Raw genomic sequence first — 16,505 nt, 5'->3', positions numbered from 1 at the left:
CCTAGCATCAGAAGCCATTCTGTTCATCATTTTACTGATGTTCATATTTAGTGAACTCAAAATCAGCTCAGCAGAAGTGTAAGCATTTCTCTTCCCACTTCTATTGGTTAAAATGTTGCTTTATTGCTGTGTTGTCTGAAGTTGGATCTGTGCACTAGAACAGGATCAATAACCATGGACGGTATGGTAGGACTATTCATCTGGTACTCCATTTTTCTTAAGGTGGTATTTGTGAAGCAGTGATATTGGTGTGAAATAAGCTTATTGAAACCAAAGTGCTGTAAGCATCTGACAAACAGGACTAGATTAAATATCAACCACCTTTCAGTGTTCTATGCTTTTGCATCCATTCTTTGTGCCTAAGCACTGACTGCATGCTTCTTGCAATCTGGCTTTTATTTTCTAAACATGCTGCACACACCAAAGCAAGCTGTAGGATCACTTCCTGTAAAGTGTTACATGACTGGGCTCTGGACTGCTTTACAGACCACAACTTGTTAACACGTGGGGATTTATTGCACAACTGCTTTTAGGCCTTACCATGCACTTGTCCATGAGGCAGAGCAACATAAATTCCCTTAATTCACTGATTGGTAAACAATAATATAGCCAGTCATGTCTGCTAGGGAAACACTCAGTTAGCCATTGGTGTTTGTTGTTCTGATGTTTTGTTCAGGATGCTCAGTGTGTTTTTTTCTCTCAGAGCTATTGTTACAACACCTCTGTATATACTGCATTTTACTACGTAGCTATGTGATCTGTAATCACAGTTTTACTACCTGAAAGCTGTGACTGTGTAAAAGGATGTCTGCAAACCCCAGATGTTTTCCTTTAAACCATCATTTGGCTAGCTGTGCTGTCTTCTTGACTCTGTTCTGTAGACTTAAAGCTTTTTCAAAGAAACAGGAAGGGAAAAGAGAAGGTGGATTCCAGAAGCAGCATTCAGTTGGGTTTGTTGTTTTGCTGGGGTTTTCTTCATATCAAAAAAATAAGGGTTAATTTCAGTGTGGTTTTAGAGGAAAATAAAATACATTGATTGTATGCTTGAGGAGAAACAGGAGAAACTGACAGTGCTCTGATATTAGTACCTGTGGACAATAAATGCTGATTAGTGTTTTGAATGCTTTGTAGTCTTGAAAATGTTAAAGTCCTGTAGTTACCCAAGACCACAAATGCATGTAGTAACCTTGCAGGCTTGTGCATGTTTCCCTGCATTGTCTGTCTATGCTGTTATGGAACTGTCACTGTTGAGAACGTATTTGTTTCCTATCCTGATTGTAAGGCTGTTTAATTCACTGCCATTGTTCTTTTAGTTTCATTGTGCTTTGGATCAAGCTGATATTCATCCATTTTGCTGAAATCACCAACTGGGTTGATAAATGCAGTGTTTGTAGTGGGAAACAAAACATTTGTCAGATGGATAACACTCCACTAATGTGTGCTGGATTGAGTATTTTCACCTAAAGTACAAGTGACTTCATTCAGCTGTCACCCAGGTTTCCAAATACATGACATCTGAAATTGCTTTTCTTTTTGTTTTGCCTTTTGGCTGCACCATCAGTACATACCATTTCAGTAGTAGAAGGGGAGTGTCAGAATGAAAAGGATAAAATCAGGATCTAATCCCTTACATTAACAGGACTGGAAACGATGCAGTTGGGACTATCCACAAGGCAAGGAAAATAGCAGTGTCCCCAGCAGTGCCATGCTTTGTTACGGTGACTTTTTACTTGATCAGTTATACTTTTTATGTTAATGAAGTGAAAGACAAGTCAGTGAAGTGTGCTGGCTATAAACTTACACTCACAGAACAATATCCAAAATGATGCAAATACTGATCTAACTCCCTACTTGGTTTTTCTTTTTTAAGAGAAAGAGCAAGTTAGGTTTTGGAATGCTTGCTGCTGCTGGTGTTGGAGCACAAGCGGATTGTACGCTGCATGGGATCATATTTCCATAGGGTGTCTTGGTTATAAAGCTCTGTTGAAGATACAAATGAGTTACAAAAGGGTTGTATAAATGCAAGTCGAGGAGGCAGTTTAACAAGGGCTGTATCTGTGGTGCCAGTATCAAGAAGGAGTTCCCACAGCAGCACCTTCTCAAGCCCTATCAGCTCTGCCGGTGGCTGTGCTGTCACAGCAGGCTCTTCAGTAGTGGCAGAATGGGCATCACTCGTAGACTGTCTGGGAGCACTACTAATGCTTTCTCCAGGGATTATTCTGGGCTGCAGACAGATTTGCAGTCCAGCAGGAATTCATTTAAACTGTATCACAGTTTGCCAGTCAATAGTTTATCTGAGCTGGTTTGTGAGTGGAGAACTTCATACTAAGCAGTAGTTGGAGAAGGCAAAAATGATATGTTGAGACTGGGACTGTTGGCCATGGTAGTGTTCCTTTGAAAGAGGAAAGGATGGGCTCCCTTCTGGAACAGAGCTTATCTCTCTCAGTTGGGAATTCAAAGGTGAATTATTGATTTTTTAAAACCCTTTTTTTTAAAAAAACTCATAGCCTGTATTGTGTTTGCTATGCTTAAAACAGCTCTGCCTTTCCTTTACAGTGCTCAGAAATAGTATGATAGCTTAAAGGGAAGGTTGTTTTGGAGGACAGGGAGCCTAAAACATCAGTTTGTAACACTGGGAACTACTTTTTTGTGGTGACTCAAAGGAGATGTTGAGGTGCTGGAAGGTGTCCAGAGAAGGGCAATGAAGCTGGTGAAAGGCCTGGAACACAAACCCTATGAGGAGAGGCTGAGAGTGTTTAGCCTGAAAAAGAAGAGGCTCAGGACAGACCTCATTGCTGTCTGCAACTACATGAAGGGAGGCTGTAGCCAGGTGGGGTTGGGCTCTGCTGCCAGGCAACCACCAATAGAACAAGGGGACACAGTCTCAAGTTGTGCTGGGGGAGGTCTAGGCTGGATGTCAGGAGGAAGTTGTTGTCAGAGAGAGTGATTGGCATTGGAATGGGCTGCCCAGGGAGGTGGTGGAGTCACTGTCCCTGGAGGTGTTCAAGAAAGGCCTGGATGAGGCACTTAGTGCCATGGTCTGGTTGACTGGATAGGGCTGGGTGCTAGGTTGGACTGGCTGATCTTTGAGGTCTCTTCCAACCTGATTGATTTCATGATTCTGTGATTCCAGCATGGGCTTGTTCCCTCTCTTTTTTCCTTTTTTTTCTCTTCTTCTTCTCTTTTCTTCTCTTTTTCCATTTTCTCTTTTCAATTCTCTTTTTATTGTTTGGTTGGGTAACAAAATGAAAGACCTCCTTGTCATTCTTGTTGAAACTGTCCAGGAGTGCATGCAGTTTTCTGTGTTTCATGTTACTAGACAGAAACATAGTAATGACCTTGAATTCATTGCATGACAAGCCTGCAGTAAATATCTTAACACTGACCTGTGATGTGTTTAACTTCAGTGTCAGTAACTCCAAGTTCTTTCTCTTCCTGCCTTTCTCCTTTCCTGTTCCATATTTTTATCATTCAGCTAGCTGATGCTGTTCATATCCAGGTGCTGAGGACAAGGAACTCCTGGGAATGATGTGCATCAGTATTATTATAGGTGATTTCCTGTGTCAGGGTCAGCAATGTTTCCTCTACATTTTATGAACAGTTCAAATGAAAAATGAATATTTTTTTAATTTGAAAAAAAAAAAATCAAAGCTTTTCTCAGTTAGAATTTGGCTCTCCTTGGGAACTTGAATTGATTCAGAAGTTAGCCTTAGCTTTTTCATTCTGCTTAGCTGTTTGTTTCCTATGATTTCCTTCTGTGTTAGGTGTGGTGAGTTAGAAGCATTTGTACATCCATGTATCGTATTTGTTAATATAACTGAGTGGTAATACAAATATGTGGTAATAGGAACAATTCAGTGCTTAAGAACAATGGTGACCAACATTATTTAAACATTAGGTTTGTCCAGGAGGATGTCATTAAGATAGAAATATTGATGAAATGCCTGTGTGCATGCTCTGTAAGCTAGTTTTTAGGTTCTGTGGCAAGCTGAAAATGTTTCCTTTCTTTACCGCAGGTTCATGTCAGGGCTGGTCTGTTCCACGGTACAGAACTCCTTTGTAAAACCATTGTAAGCACAGAAATATCTGGGAGAAGTGACCACATCTGGAATGAAGTGCTGGAGTTTGAAATAAATGTTTGTGATCTCCCAAGAATGGCAAGGCTCTGCTTCGCTGTTTATGCTGTGATGGACAAGATGAAAACAAAGAAGTCAACCAAGGCAATGAATCCTTCCAAATACCAAACCATTAGGAAAGCAGGGAAAGTGGTAATTACTTCATTTGCTTTTTCTGCAGTGTACCTCCCCATTAGATTGAAAGGAGTGTTTGGAAATCAGTCATTGTCCTCACTTTGGTGTTCAAGAATGCAAAATGGAAGAAGAAAATAGACTATCAAAAAGAGCATGTCATAAAAACTGTGCATCTTGGGATGAAAAACACTTTCAGTCTTCTGAGACACTAGAAAATTCTGCTCACAAGCCAGCTGGCAAATGGCTGCTTAAGGAATTGTACTCCAAAGGGTCAGTTTTGTTGTTAACCCCAGATGAGTTCCAATTTGAAACTATGAAAAAATCAGCATCTAAGCTCAGATGCAGGGAAAGGTACAACTTTGTCCTCTCAGAGTGATACCCTTACAGTCAAATCTTGTTGCTCTCAGTGGTACTAGAGCACATACTGGAAATCATGCCTTTGTTTAACTGCTTTTCTGAAAGATAGCACCAATGAAAAAAACAGGCCCCTCCTTTTTACTACTGTTGTAGTGCTTGCTGCAGAGTAAGGTTCACTGGCATCTTCATTTCTGTGTAACATGTCTCTCCTTTAACAGCATTATCCTGTAGCCTGGGTAAATACCATGGTGTTTGATTATAAAGGGCAGTTGAAGAGTGGAGAACTGGTATTGCACAGCTGGTCATCATTCCCTGGTAAAGTTCTACTTCTGAGATTGGGGCTTTAAATACCTACAAGACTAAACCAAAAAACAAGTAGTATCAGATAGACTATTTACTGCATGTGTGTCCAGTTCTCCTGTCATGGTCTCTTTCCTACTTGGATCTTCTATGTGGATGAGTATCTAATGTCTTAATCTCTTTCCTGTGAGTGTTGTGTATTAGAAGGAGGGAAGGGCAAAAGTCTACCTGGGAGTAGTATTGTGAAAGTTTTATCTGTTCTGGAAGGAAAATCCCATAAAACCAGATGCTTGCTTATATCTGGTGTTACCTGACTGTGAGATGCAGTTTAAGGACAAAGTTTGGTTGCTGTGCATCCTAAACTAGATGGATAAACTATATTGCATGTGGCAGTGTTTGCATCAGCAAAAAGTGAAGAGAAATGTCAAGTCTTCCTTCCCTGATGGTCAGAATTATTAGTAAGAGCATCTGAAAGTTTCATGTCACTTTTTTCCATCCTGAGAAACCCTATTCTGTAGTGCTGAAAAAATCTGGTTTTAACCTTTCTTCCTTTCTGCATGCTGCTTGATCTCAGGCAGTATGTGTACTGCTTTACAGAGTCTGCAGGGCTCTCTAGGTTTGACTCAGCACAGGAATGTCTCACTTTCCTTTCCCTGTTTCTTTGGGACAGAGAGCATCAGTTTCTCCTTGGTTGGTGCTCCAGTGTTTGGGAATGTAGGAGGTGTGGGTAGCTTATGCTGGACGTGCAATGCTTTGTCATAAAAGCACCGTGCAGCAAAACATGCTTCTGTCCATGGTGGGCCATAGGTAACTCTTTGTTGTGTCTTTGCCTTCCAGATTTGTTAATTTTAATACATGCCTGGGCTGTGATATCAATTTTTCTGTCTAATATTTCAGATGAACTTGAAGAAATGTTGAATCCAATGGGAACTGTCCAGACTAACCCTTATACTGAAAATGCAACAGCTTTGCACATTAGATTTCAAGAATATTCCAAACAGCCTATCCATTACCCTCCCTTTGATAAGGTAAGGTGCAACAGAAAGAGCACTCACAAATCCTTATGTCAAATAGCTACTTCTCCTTCCCTTTCAGCACTGCCTTGTAGTTCCCTTTCTCCAGTCATTTAATCTGACACTGCCTGAGAGTGCCAGCACTTTGACTTCAGGGTCTTGAGAGTATTTTTAAGACATGCATGTTTAAAAATACTCTGGACATGGTCTCCTGAGGGTCACAACACAATCATTTTCCCATATCAATGATCTTACAAAAAGCTAAATTTATCTGCCATTCTGGAAACCTTCAACTGTGCTTGCCTGTCATCTGTAAAGATCTGGTTTTAATTGGTACAAATGTACATCAGCCACTCCCTGAGACACTTGGTTGTCAGCTAAAATCTTTCTAAGGATAAACAGACTCTTCATACCACATGAAAAAAATTCTCAAGGTCTGCTCTTGGACCAAATCATAGAATCACAGAATCAACCAGGTTGGAAGAGACCTCCAAGCTCAGCCAGGCCAACCTAGCACCCAGCCCTAGCCAGTCAACCAGACCATGGCACTAAGTGCCTCATCCAGGCTTTTCCTGAACACCTCCAGGGACGGTGACTCCACCACCTCCCTGGGCAGCCCATTCCAATGCCAATCACTCTCTCTGCCAACAACTTCCTCCTAACATCCAGCCTAGACCTGCCCTGGCACAACTTGAGCCTGTGTTCCCTTGTTCTGTTGCTGCTTGCCTGGCAGAAGAGACCAACCCCACCTAGCTACAGCCTCCCTTCAGGTAGTTGTGGACAGCAATGAGGCCTGCCCTCAGCCTCATCTTCTCCAGGCTAAACAACCACAGCTCCCTCAGCCTCTCATAAGGTTTGTGTTCCAGGCCCCTCCCCAGCCTTGTTGCCCTTCTCTGGACACCTTCCAGCACCTCAACATCTCTCTTGAATTGAGGAGCCCACAACTGGACACAGCACTCAAGGTGTGGCCTGACCAGTGTTGAATACAGGGGCAGAATAACCTCCCTTGTCCTGCTGGCCACACTGCTCCTGAGCCAGGCCAAGATGCCCTTGGCTCTCTTGGCCACCTGGGCACACTGCTGGCTCATCTTCAGCCTATTTTCTATCAGTACCCCCAGGTCCCTTTCTTCCTGGATAAGAATGTCTGTCCAGAAAGCCAATGGGGTATTTGAAATGCATGTGGTAGTATCTGTGGTGTGAATCCTAGGTAGCAAGTTGTTCACATACCACTAAATAAAGATAAGACCAGCAGACAAGTAGAAAAATAAGTGTTAAAACAGACAGCTAATGATGCATTGGAAAAACAGGGTTTGACTCACATAGCTTATACATTAACTCATACATTTCAAGGCCTGTCTGGATGTGTTCCTCTGTGATCTGTGCTAGATTGTGTGGTCCTGTTCTGGCAGGGGTTTGGACTCAGTGATCTCCTTGGGTCCCTTCCAACTGTTAGCATCCTGTGATACATGAGGCTGAATTTTGGGTTTGGGAAAGTTAATGAAACCACCAAGCTTTATCAGCTTGATCAAAGAAGAGTTTTGGGTCTGAAGTTCAATAGAATTAAATCAAGTAACACAATAGGGAGGTTTTTTTGTTTCTCTTTTGGGTTAGTTTGGTATTTTGTTTCCTTCTTTTTGGCAAAGTGCTTGCTTTCCTATTAAAACAACATTGTAAATGCCTTAAATGCTAGAAGAGAACTGAGTAATTCCCTTCTTAATTATGACTGGACATGTTTTAGTCAGGTTTGTTACTGATTTATTTGTAATGCTTTAATTTTTTTGCTCATTGCATGTTTTGCTTAATTAATTTCTAAAGAAGAAAGGTTACATCTCTGTAGATACTACAGACATGTAAAAGTAGTGTTTCCTATGCAAACACTTCTTGTTCTAGCTCTGTTGTTACTTTTATTCGTGCTCATGATGCTAAGTTTTCAGTGTGCTAAAATGCTGATGGAGTACAGACAGAAGGCTTCTCTGAGTATGCTGCCTGCTGTGTTTACATCAAGATAGTGTCTGGTGGTCTTCACTGCCCTCTGTAGCTTCCATTTGGCTGCTAGCTGTATGTATTTTGTGGCTTTGGATCTCTTCTTGTACTGTACAGGAGAAATCCTGTGTATCAGGCAGAGGGCAATCCCAGAACATCTTTATAAAGTGATTTGCAGAGCTGCTTATCAAGCATTCATTGAAAGCATTTAACTTGGAGGATATGCTGCAAAATCTACTCTGTTTTTTTTTTTTCCTTAAACAATTCTTACATTTTTTCCAGTAACTTTTGCTACTTGTGATTCCCCAGAGGTAAAAAACTGTTTTGCATCATCACTGGGATAACCAGAGCCCTCTTTGGTAATTCATTCAATTTCTATGGATATACTGCAATTTCTCCCTCTCAGAAAAAAAGAGTAGGATACCCATCTCTGACATTCTCTCCCTGAAGGTCCTGGTGAATCAGGAGTAACATTAAATTATATCAGCTGAGAATCTGGTTTTCAGGGTTGTCTGGATGGTGCTTGGTGTGTGGCTGCTTCTCATTTTCCCAGTGTTGTTGCTCGTTTCTTCCAAAGAAACCAAGATTCAGATGCCAGCTCTTTGTTTCCAGAAACACCATGGCAGAAATAGATCTTTTCTGCCACAGCATCAGTCCGCTGCAGTGAACACTTGTTTGGGTCAAAGTGAGCAGAAGTGCCTTGACAGTTGATAGCAAAGCTGTTGTCTAATGCAGGAACTGTGTACTGCTCTGATTAATGGTCAGCACTGGTGGCTCACAGAGGGCCTTGTAGTTCAGTTGAGCAAAGCTGGACTTGCACAGACTTCAAAGTGTGTTTACAAACAGAGTAACTCTACAAAGCAGATGGAGGCAAGCACCAAACAGAGAATTAGGACACTGTGGCCTTGTTTATGCGTGTTTCACACATACTATGTAAACAACCTTTGTAGCCAAGTAGCAGGTGTCATACATCATATTAGTGTTTCATGTGGAGGAAGACCTAGAACAAGTGAGTATACCTTTCTAAGGGTTTTAGGTGCTGCATATTTGTGCTCTGACTGTTGTAGCCTTTTGTTTCTCAGTACCTGAGTAAAGACAATACAAGTCTTCCTGAATCTGTCTCTGCAGATGGAGCTGGGTGGTGAGAGAGGCAGAGCTCTGAGGGAAAGGAGGTGGTGTACTTCCTTAGGCTTCTTTCTTAACTATTACCTCACTTGATGAATTGGTTCTCCAGCAGCAGCGTCTGACAGCTACCTGGCCTAATGAGCTTAGGCAGTCACAGAGTCACAGAATGTATTTGGTTGGAAGAGACCTTCAAGATCATCCAGTCCAACCTTCAGCCCAGTGCTGATGGGTCAATACTAATCCATATCTCTAAACACCAGGTTCATAACCCCCAGGGATTGTCACTGTCTTGGGCAGATCATTCCAATGTTAGATAACCCTTTCAGTGAAGAAATGCTTTTTAATATCCAGCCTAAACCTCCCCTTGTGTAGCTTGTAACCATTTCCTCTAGTATTGTCTCTTGACACCAAGGAGAAGGAGCGGGCCTCCTACTTGCTCCAGCAGCCCTTCACACAGATTAGAGATTGACCAAGTGTCCTCCTTGGCCTGCCTAGCACATCTCATTTGGTTGCAGTAGTGTGCAGAGTAGTTTGAAGAACTGGCTATTTATACAGCTACCCATTATGACTTATTGCATGGACTCCAAAAACTAGGAAGAATGTTCAAAAGCTTAAAAAAAAAGGTGGGGGGGAGGGGAGAGCAGTAGTAACTGAGCTGAGCTTCTGGGGAAATGAATGCTGCTTTGCTCTCAACAAAAGCAGCAGTCCTTGCTCCTGAGGGTTGCTGTGTAGTGACTGTTGCTGAGAGCTTGTTGGAGTGTTCACTTAATCCTTAATTGAGTTCTTGCAGGAAGCTGGTACAAGAGGGAAGATCCTAGGTGTAGAGAAGTACCTGGAAACACTAATTGAGGTCATATGGGTGATCTGAGAGGATGGTGTGGATTCATACTTAAAATAGAGGGCTAGAAGTATGGCTCTAGATAACAAGTATGACCTGTGGAAGCAGTGCCCTCGAAAATGGCAGAAGCAGAGATAAGACAGCAAAGGATGATTTTGAATTGAGGAATTGGTTTGCTGTGCTGAAAAATAAGGAGGAAATGCAGAGAGAAACAGAAAACAGAACTCAACAGGGAACACTCATTAGCCCCAGGAGTGGTGAGGAAGCAACAGAAAGATGTAATTGTGACCACTCCTGGTCCTGACCCGCTGTAGTACTGCAGACTAGAAAAGGGACACAGCACAGGAGCCTGTGTTAAACCACTGTATGTGCAGAAGAGGAGTGGTGTGATTATGTAACATGCTTCATTTCTGTGATATTTAATCTTTGATTGCACTGAGGTTTGTATTTGATGTGTTTAAAAACATCTCTTTGCAGATCCTTGAAAAGGCGGCGGAGATTGCAAGAAGCAGTGACAACGCTGCCATGGCGGTAAGCATCGCCTCTAAGGGCTGTGTACACGATTTTCCATTCTTGCTTGCTTGCTTTGGATTTAACTTATGCATCAATCTAGAAATAAGTAAGTTAACTGCTCAAGTAATGACAATTCTACTGGCTTCTGTTTTCTTGTGCCATTCGCTTTGAACTGTCTCAGTATGCAGCTATAGCTCCACTTTCCAAGACATTTGTATTTTAGCACAGCTGCTTCACGTAGTTGTTTTCCAAATCCATGGAGTAAGGTAAGAGTAAGGTTTACATTAGATCTGGATCTGGAAAACATTCCTAAACTGCATAAAATATTGCTGGAAAACAGCTCAGGTTTATCAAATGTGATGATTTGCCTGATTGTCAGATGTTTCCCAATCAGCTCTTTCATAAATGGTCATTGATCTGTAAGCTGCTGTTTCTTAAATGGGATTATGTTCTCTTCTTGAGGAACTGGATAGCTCTGACTTGAGGACAAATTTGGAAAGGTCACCAAAATAGGAAGGCATTTTCTTTGTATTATCTTTAGGAAAACAGAAGACAGCAATTTAGGATGTGAAAGCACAGATCAACAGTAATAACAGCTGCATTGTATACAAGGATGAACCAGCTAGTGGAAAATGTGTCAGTTACTACAGCAAGAGCTTGGACTGCTCAGGAAGACTGAAAACTCACTGCTGCTTTGTGTGCAAACAACTTAGTGTACAATTAATGGGGAAATTTAAGTAGCTGAATGCCAACTTGATAGCACAGTGACTTTTAATTTGAGAGACAAACAGTTTCAAGTGCAAGAGACTGTTTTCTTATTTTGGTAGCAAAACGGGTGAGGTGCTGAAGTTCAGCTTTGCCTTTGGAGCCTCTTTACTCCTGAAGAATTGGTATGTGTGGTACTTTTCCATAAAAATATTTCCTTAAAACATTTCAGCACAATGCCATTTCTAGCAGGAGACAAACTTCAGTTGTGTGTGCAGCAGATGGATATATTTGTCAGCTGAGTAACCTGTGCAGAATGTTCTTTGATGAAACCTCTGTGTTCCTGTTATGAATCCCAGCTGATTGTGCCCACTGTTTCCTCTGAACTGGCCTTTTAGGGATTCTGTTTTCCCCTTGATGTAAAGATCTTCAGCCTATGTCTTCAAACTGCGTAGAAACTTCTTCAGTTTGTGAATCATAGAATGGAATCATAGAATCAACCAGGTTGGAAGAGACCTCCAAGCTCAGCCAGTCCAACCTAGCACCCAGCCCTATCCAATCAACCAGACCATGGCACTAAGTGCCTCCTCCAGGCTTTTCTTGAACACCTCCAGGGACGGTGACTCCACCACCTCCCTGGGCAGCCTATTCCAATGCCAATCACTCTCTCTGTGAAGAACTTCCTCCTGACATCCAGACTACACTTTCCCCAGCACAACTTCAGGAGATAAAGTTGGCTTCAGTATTTAAAGCTTTCCATACTTGTTTTTCAAAGTATGTGTTGAAACTCATTTATTCTCTTCATCTGCTGCCTCCCAGCCCAGAAGCAGCAGTTTCTTTTGTCTCCCTTTAGTATGGAATGCTGCCATTGCTGATATCATTGCTTTAATTTCTGCCCTTGCAGTTCTCATAAAGGCACAGCTGGGGAGAAAAGATATTAACTGCAGCATTGTGAAGACTCATTCATACAAACTGATTTACAGATTCAGTACTGATGTTAATGTTTCAAAGAGATAAAATGGAGCTAAATGTCTGGAAAAGATGAATTTGGATTAGAAAACATAGAAGGAAAGTTTGTTATACTTAGCACATGTAATTCCCTTTGGCTGTTGTTGGAAAAGTGGGGTTTGGCTTTAAATTTCAGACCTCGAATACTTGTTCATGTATGTATTAGATTTTACTCACTTGGAAAAAAAAAAAGTGTGCGTGTCCTACACAGAAGTTCTGAGTGTTGGGAAACAGAAATATTGCCATCTAGTGTCACTCTGCAAAATGCAGTTACTGTTTCAGAAACTTCTCTTCACTGAGTTCTGGACCTAATAGAATCATAGAATCAACCAGGTTGGAAGAGACCTCCAAGATCATCCAGGCCAACCTAGCACCCAGCCCTAGTCAGTCAACCAGACTATGGCACTAAGTGCCCCATCCAGGCTTTGCTTCAACACCTCCAGGGACGGTGACTCCTCCACCTCCCTGGGCAGCCCATTCCAATGCCAATCACTCTCTCTGGCAACAACTTCCTCCTAACATCCAGCCTAGACCTCCCCTGGCACAGCTTGAGACTGTGTCCCCTTGTTCTGGTGCTGGTTGCCTGGGAGAAGAGCCCAACCCCACCTGGCTACAATGTCCCTTCAGGTAGTTGTAGGCAGCAATGAGGTCTGCTCTGAGCCTCCTCTTCTGCAGGCTGCACACCCCCAACTCCCTCAGCCTCTCCTCACAGGGCTGTGCTCCAGGCCCCTCCCCAGCCTTGCTGCCCTTCTCTGGACACCTTCCAGCACCTCAACATCTCTCTTGAATTGAGGAGCCCAGAACTGGACACATCACTCAAGGTGTGGCCTGAGCAGTGCTGAGTACAGGGGCAGAATAACCTCCCTCGTCCTGCTGGCCACAAGGTCACTGGTTACAGTTCTCATAGCTTTAAGAGATCTGAAACAAAGCCACAGTAGCCATTCCCTGTGTTTCAGGACTTCTGTCTGATGTTCTTCTTGGTGCAGATTATGAGTATTTGAGCTAAAATAAACTAATGTTACTGACATGATCAAAATGTCCCATGTTTGTCATTCTCTAGGGTCGAGGAGGGAAGAAGTTTTATATTGTGCTAAAAGAAATAATGGAAAGAGATCCTTTATCTCAGCTCTGTGAAAATGAAATGGATCTGATCTGGACTTTGCGCTATGACTGTCGTGAAAATTTCCCACAATCACTGCCCAAACTGCTGCTCTCTTTGAAATGGAACAAACTTGAAGATGTTGCTCAGGTAAGGGAAAAGGACTGGAGTCAAATCGTAAGTAAACAGAGTTTCTTTCTCAAGTATAGGCAGTTTGAAGCAGCGCTGCTGTGTAAACCAGAGCTTGTTGTATGCATTCTGTGGCCTGGACATGTAAGCTAGAACTTATCATCACCAAAAAAATCAAACAACAACAAAAAAACACAAACAAAAAAACCCCTAAGCAAATAAATCTAACAACAAAAAAAACCAACAACCACAACCCAAAACGTGCTTCAGAGATCTTCTAAATAGGCGCAAGCCCTCTGAGGAGCAGCTGAAGGAGCTGGGGGTGTGCAGCCTGGAGAAGAGGAGGCTCGGGGGGGGACCTTATTGCTTGTTGCAGAATTAGCTGTTTCCTTGCTTGCTCACGGGAAATGTGGTCAAAGCCCTCACACAGATCAATGTGATCCAAGGCAATGCCACATGGACTCCAGATGAGTCAATGTGGATTGTGCCAGAGATCTTTATTGATCATTCAGCTCTCAATATACCCCTCAGGGCCACAAGGCACACACCTACACATTAGCATAATTAGTCAAGGACAGCCCACTCCATCAGCATAAACCATGCCTTGCTTTCCTCATTAACCAGGTGTCTGTTATCTATCCCCTCTGAGATAAGGTAGCCAGCAGCTGGTGGGCACCAAGGTCAGCATCTGCCTGTTATTATCCTTGTTCACTGTGTTCCCACATCCTTCTTGACTTTGCATTCCCTCAATTGCTGTCTACAACGACCTGAAGGGAGGCTGTGGCCAGTGCCTTCTCTCAGTCAGCCAGTGACAGAATGAGAGGACACAGTCTCAAGCTGTGCCAGGGCAGGTTTAGGCTGAATATTAGAAAGAAGTTCTTCCCAGAGAGAGTGATTGGCATTGGAATGGGCTACCCAGGGAGGTGGAGTCACCATCCCTGGAGGTGTTTCAAAAGACACTGGATGTGGCACTTGGTGCTATGCTTTAGTTGATTAGATAATGTTAGGTGGTAAGTTGGACTTGATGATCTCAAAGGTCTTTCCCAGCCTGATTGATTCTGTGATTCAATGAGAAAAGCACAGCAGTTACTGACACAAGCTGATTTTTAAATCTTGTGCTCAACTTCAATCTTAAGTGTAAGCAATTCCACAGAACCATTTAGTTTAGAAGGGACCTCCTGAGATCATCTAGTCCAGCCCCTGTGCTCTGGCATAGTCAGCTACAGCAGGACCTGCCCAGCTGTTTCTTTATCTGCACCAGTGGTGGCTCCAATGTCCCTCTGGACAATGTTCCAGTGTTTCACCACCCTCACAGCGAGAACTTCTTTTTGTAAGGTTATTAGGAAAAAAAAAAAGTTCTAAGTTTGTAAGTCAAGATTTGAAATAAAGCTTCTTTTAAAATGGCTAAACTACTCAAAGACTGGAAAAAACCCACATCTCAAACTGGGAAATGAAACTTCATTGAGGCCAGCAGGTGATGTTTTTCAAAGAGATGTGACACCCACTATTGGAACAAGAAACTTCACCTCTGGGCTTGTCACAAGGCCACTGGTTTTGCATTGTGATTCATAGAATCATGGAATGGTTTAGGTTGGAAAGGACCTCAAAGCTCATCCAGTTCCAACCCTTTACCATAGGCAGGGACACCTCCCACTAGAACAGGTTGCTCAAAGCCTCATCCAACCTGGCCTTGAACACCTCCAGGGAGAGAGCAGTCACAGCCTCCCTGGGCAACCTGTGCCAGTGTTTCACCACCCTCACTGCAAACAACCCTTTCCTGACATCTAGTTTGACTCTCCCCTCTGCCAGTTTAAACCCATTCCCCCTTGTCCTGTCACTACAGGACCTTGTCAATAGTCCCTTCCCAGCCTTCCTGTAGCCCCTGTCAGATCCTGGAAGGCCACTCCAAGGTCTGCTCAAAGCCTTCTCCAGGCTGCAGAGCCTCAACTCTCATAGCCTGTCCTTATAGCAGAGCTGCTGCAGCCCTCAGAGCATCAGAGTCCATTTCTTGCCTTATGAACTTCACAAAAGTGCACAGATGATCCAGTTCAGAACCTTCTCCCCTGGGTGTTTAACAGTGGTTTCAAGCTGCCTGATAAATGAAGGCTGAGCCTCTGAACTGGTACACATTTGTCATACTCAGATTGGAAATATTATTTGAGCTATGGCATATAACAGAAACTTTTCACTATTGCTGTAACAAGATTACCAATCAGGTGGTAAACAAGATAGAATCACAGAATCAACCAGGTAGGAAGAGACCTCCAAGATCAGCCAGGCCAACCTAGCACCCAGCCCTAGCCAGCCAACCAGACCATGGCACTAAGTGCCCCAGCCAGGCTTTGCTTGAACATCTCCAGGGATAGTGACTCCACCACCTCCCTGGGCAGCCCATTCCAATGCCAATCACTCTCTCTGACAACAACTTCCTCCTAATATCCAGCCTAGACCTCCCCTGGCACAACTTGAGGCTGTGCTCCCTTGTTCTATTGGTGGTTGCCTGAGAGAAGAGCCCAACCCCACCTGGCTACAGCCTCCCTTCATGTAGTTGCAGACAGCAATGAGGTCTGCTCTGAACCTCCTCCTGTGCAGGCTGCATCCCCCCAGCTCCCTCAGCCTCTCCTCACAGGGTTTGTGTTCCAGGCCTTTCAGTAGCTGCTTTGCCCTTCTCTGGACATGTTCCAGCACCTCAACATCTCTCTTGAATTGAGGAGCCCAGAACTGGACACAGCAGTCAAGGTGTGGCCTGAGCAGTGCTGAGTACAGGGGCAGAATAACCTCCCTTGTCCTGCTGGCCACACTGTTTCTGATTCAGGCCAGGATGCCATTGGCTCTCTTGGCCACCTGGGCACACTGCTGCCTCATCTTCAGCCTACTCTTTACCAGCACCCCCAGGGTCCCTTTCCTCCTGGCTGCTCTCAGCCACTCAGTCCCCGGCCTGTAGTGCTGCTTGGGGTTGTTGTGGCCAAAGTGCAGAACCCTGCACTTTGGCCTTGTTAAATCTTATCCCATTGGCCTCTGCCCACCCATCCAGCCTGGCCAGGTCCCTCTGCAGGGCTCTCCTACCTTCCAACAGATCAACACCTGCTCCTAGCTTGGTGTCATCTGCAAACTTACTGCTGCTGGACTCACTCCCCTTGTCCAGATCACCCAGATTTTATAAGTTGCTGTTTAAATATGAGGTG

General features: G+C 43.5%; 1 protein-coding gene across 2 annotated transcripts in view; it reads left to right on the top strand.

The window, feature by feature from the left end:
* The window catches only part of PIK3CB (phosphatidylinositol-4,5-bisphosphate 3-kinase catalytic subunit beta), an 86,005-nt gene that overhangs the window by 43,980 nt on the left and 25,520 nt on the right, over window positions 1–16,505 (top strand). For both annotated transcript variants that reach the window (XM_064165432.1, XM_064165431.1), the window contains exons 9-13: window positions 4,017–4,268; window positions 4,826–4,922; window positions 5,805–5,935; window positions 10,344–10,397; window positions 13,153–13,341. In XM_064165432.1, coding sequence (XP_064021502.1) covers window positions 4,017–4,268; window positions 4,826–4,922; window positions 5,805–5,935; window positions 10,344–10,397; window positions 13,153–13,341 — 723 coding nt within the window. The remainder of the gene's footprint in view (window positions 1–4,016; window positions 4,269–4,825; window positions 4,923–5,804; window positions 5,936–10,343; window positions 10,398–13,152; window positions 13,342–16,505) is intronic.

The sequence above is a fragment of the Pogoniulus pusillus genome, chromosome 26, assembly GCF_015220805.1.
Source record: "Pogoniulus pusillus isolate bPogPus1 chromosome 26, bPogPus1.pri, whole genome shotgun sequence".
NCBI classification, from domain to species: domain Eukaryota; kingdom Metazoa; phylum Chordata; class Aves; order Piciformes; family Lybiidae; genus Pogoniulus; species Pogoniulus pusillus.
Note: the sequence above shows the minus strand (reverse complement) of the source record. Positions and strands in the feature narration are given on the sequence as shown.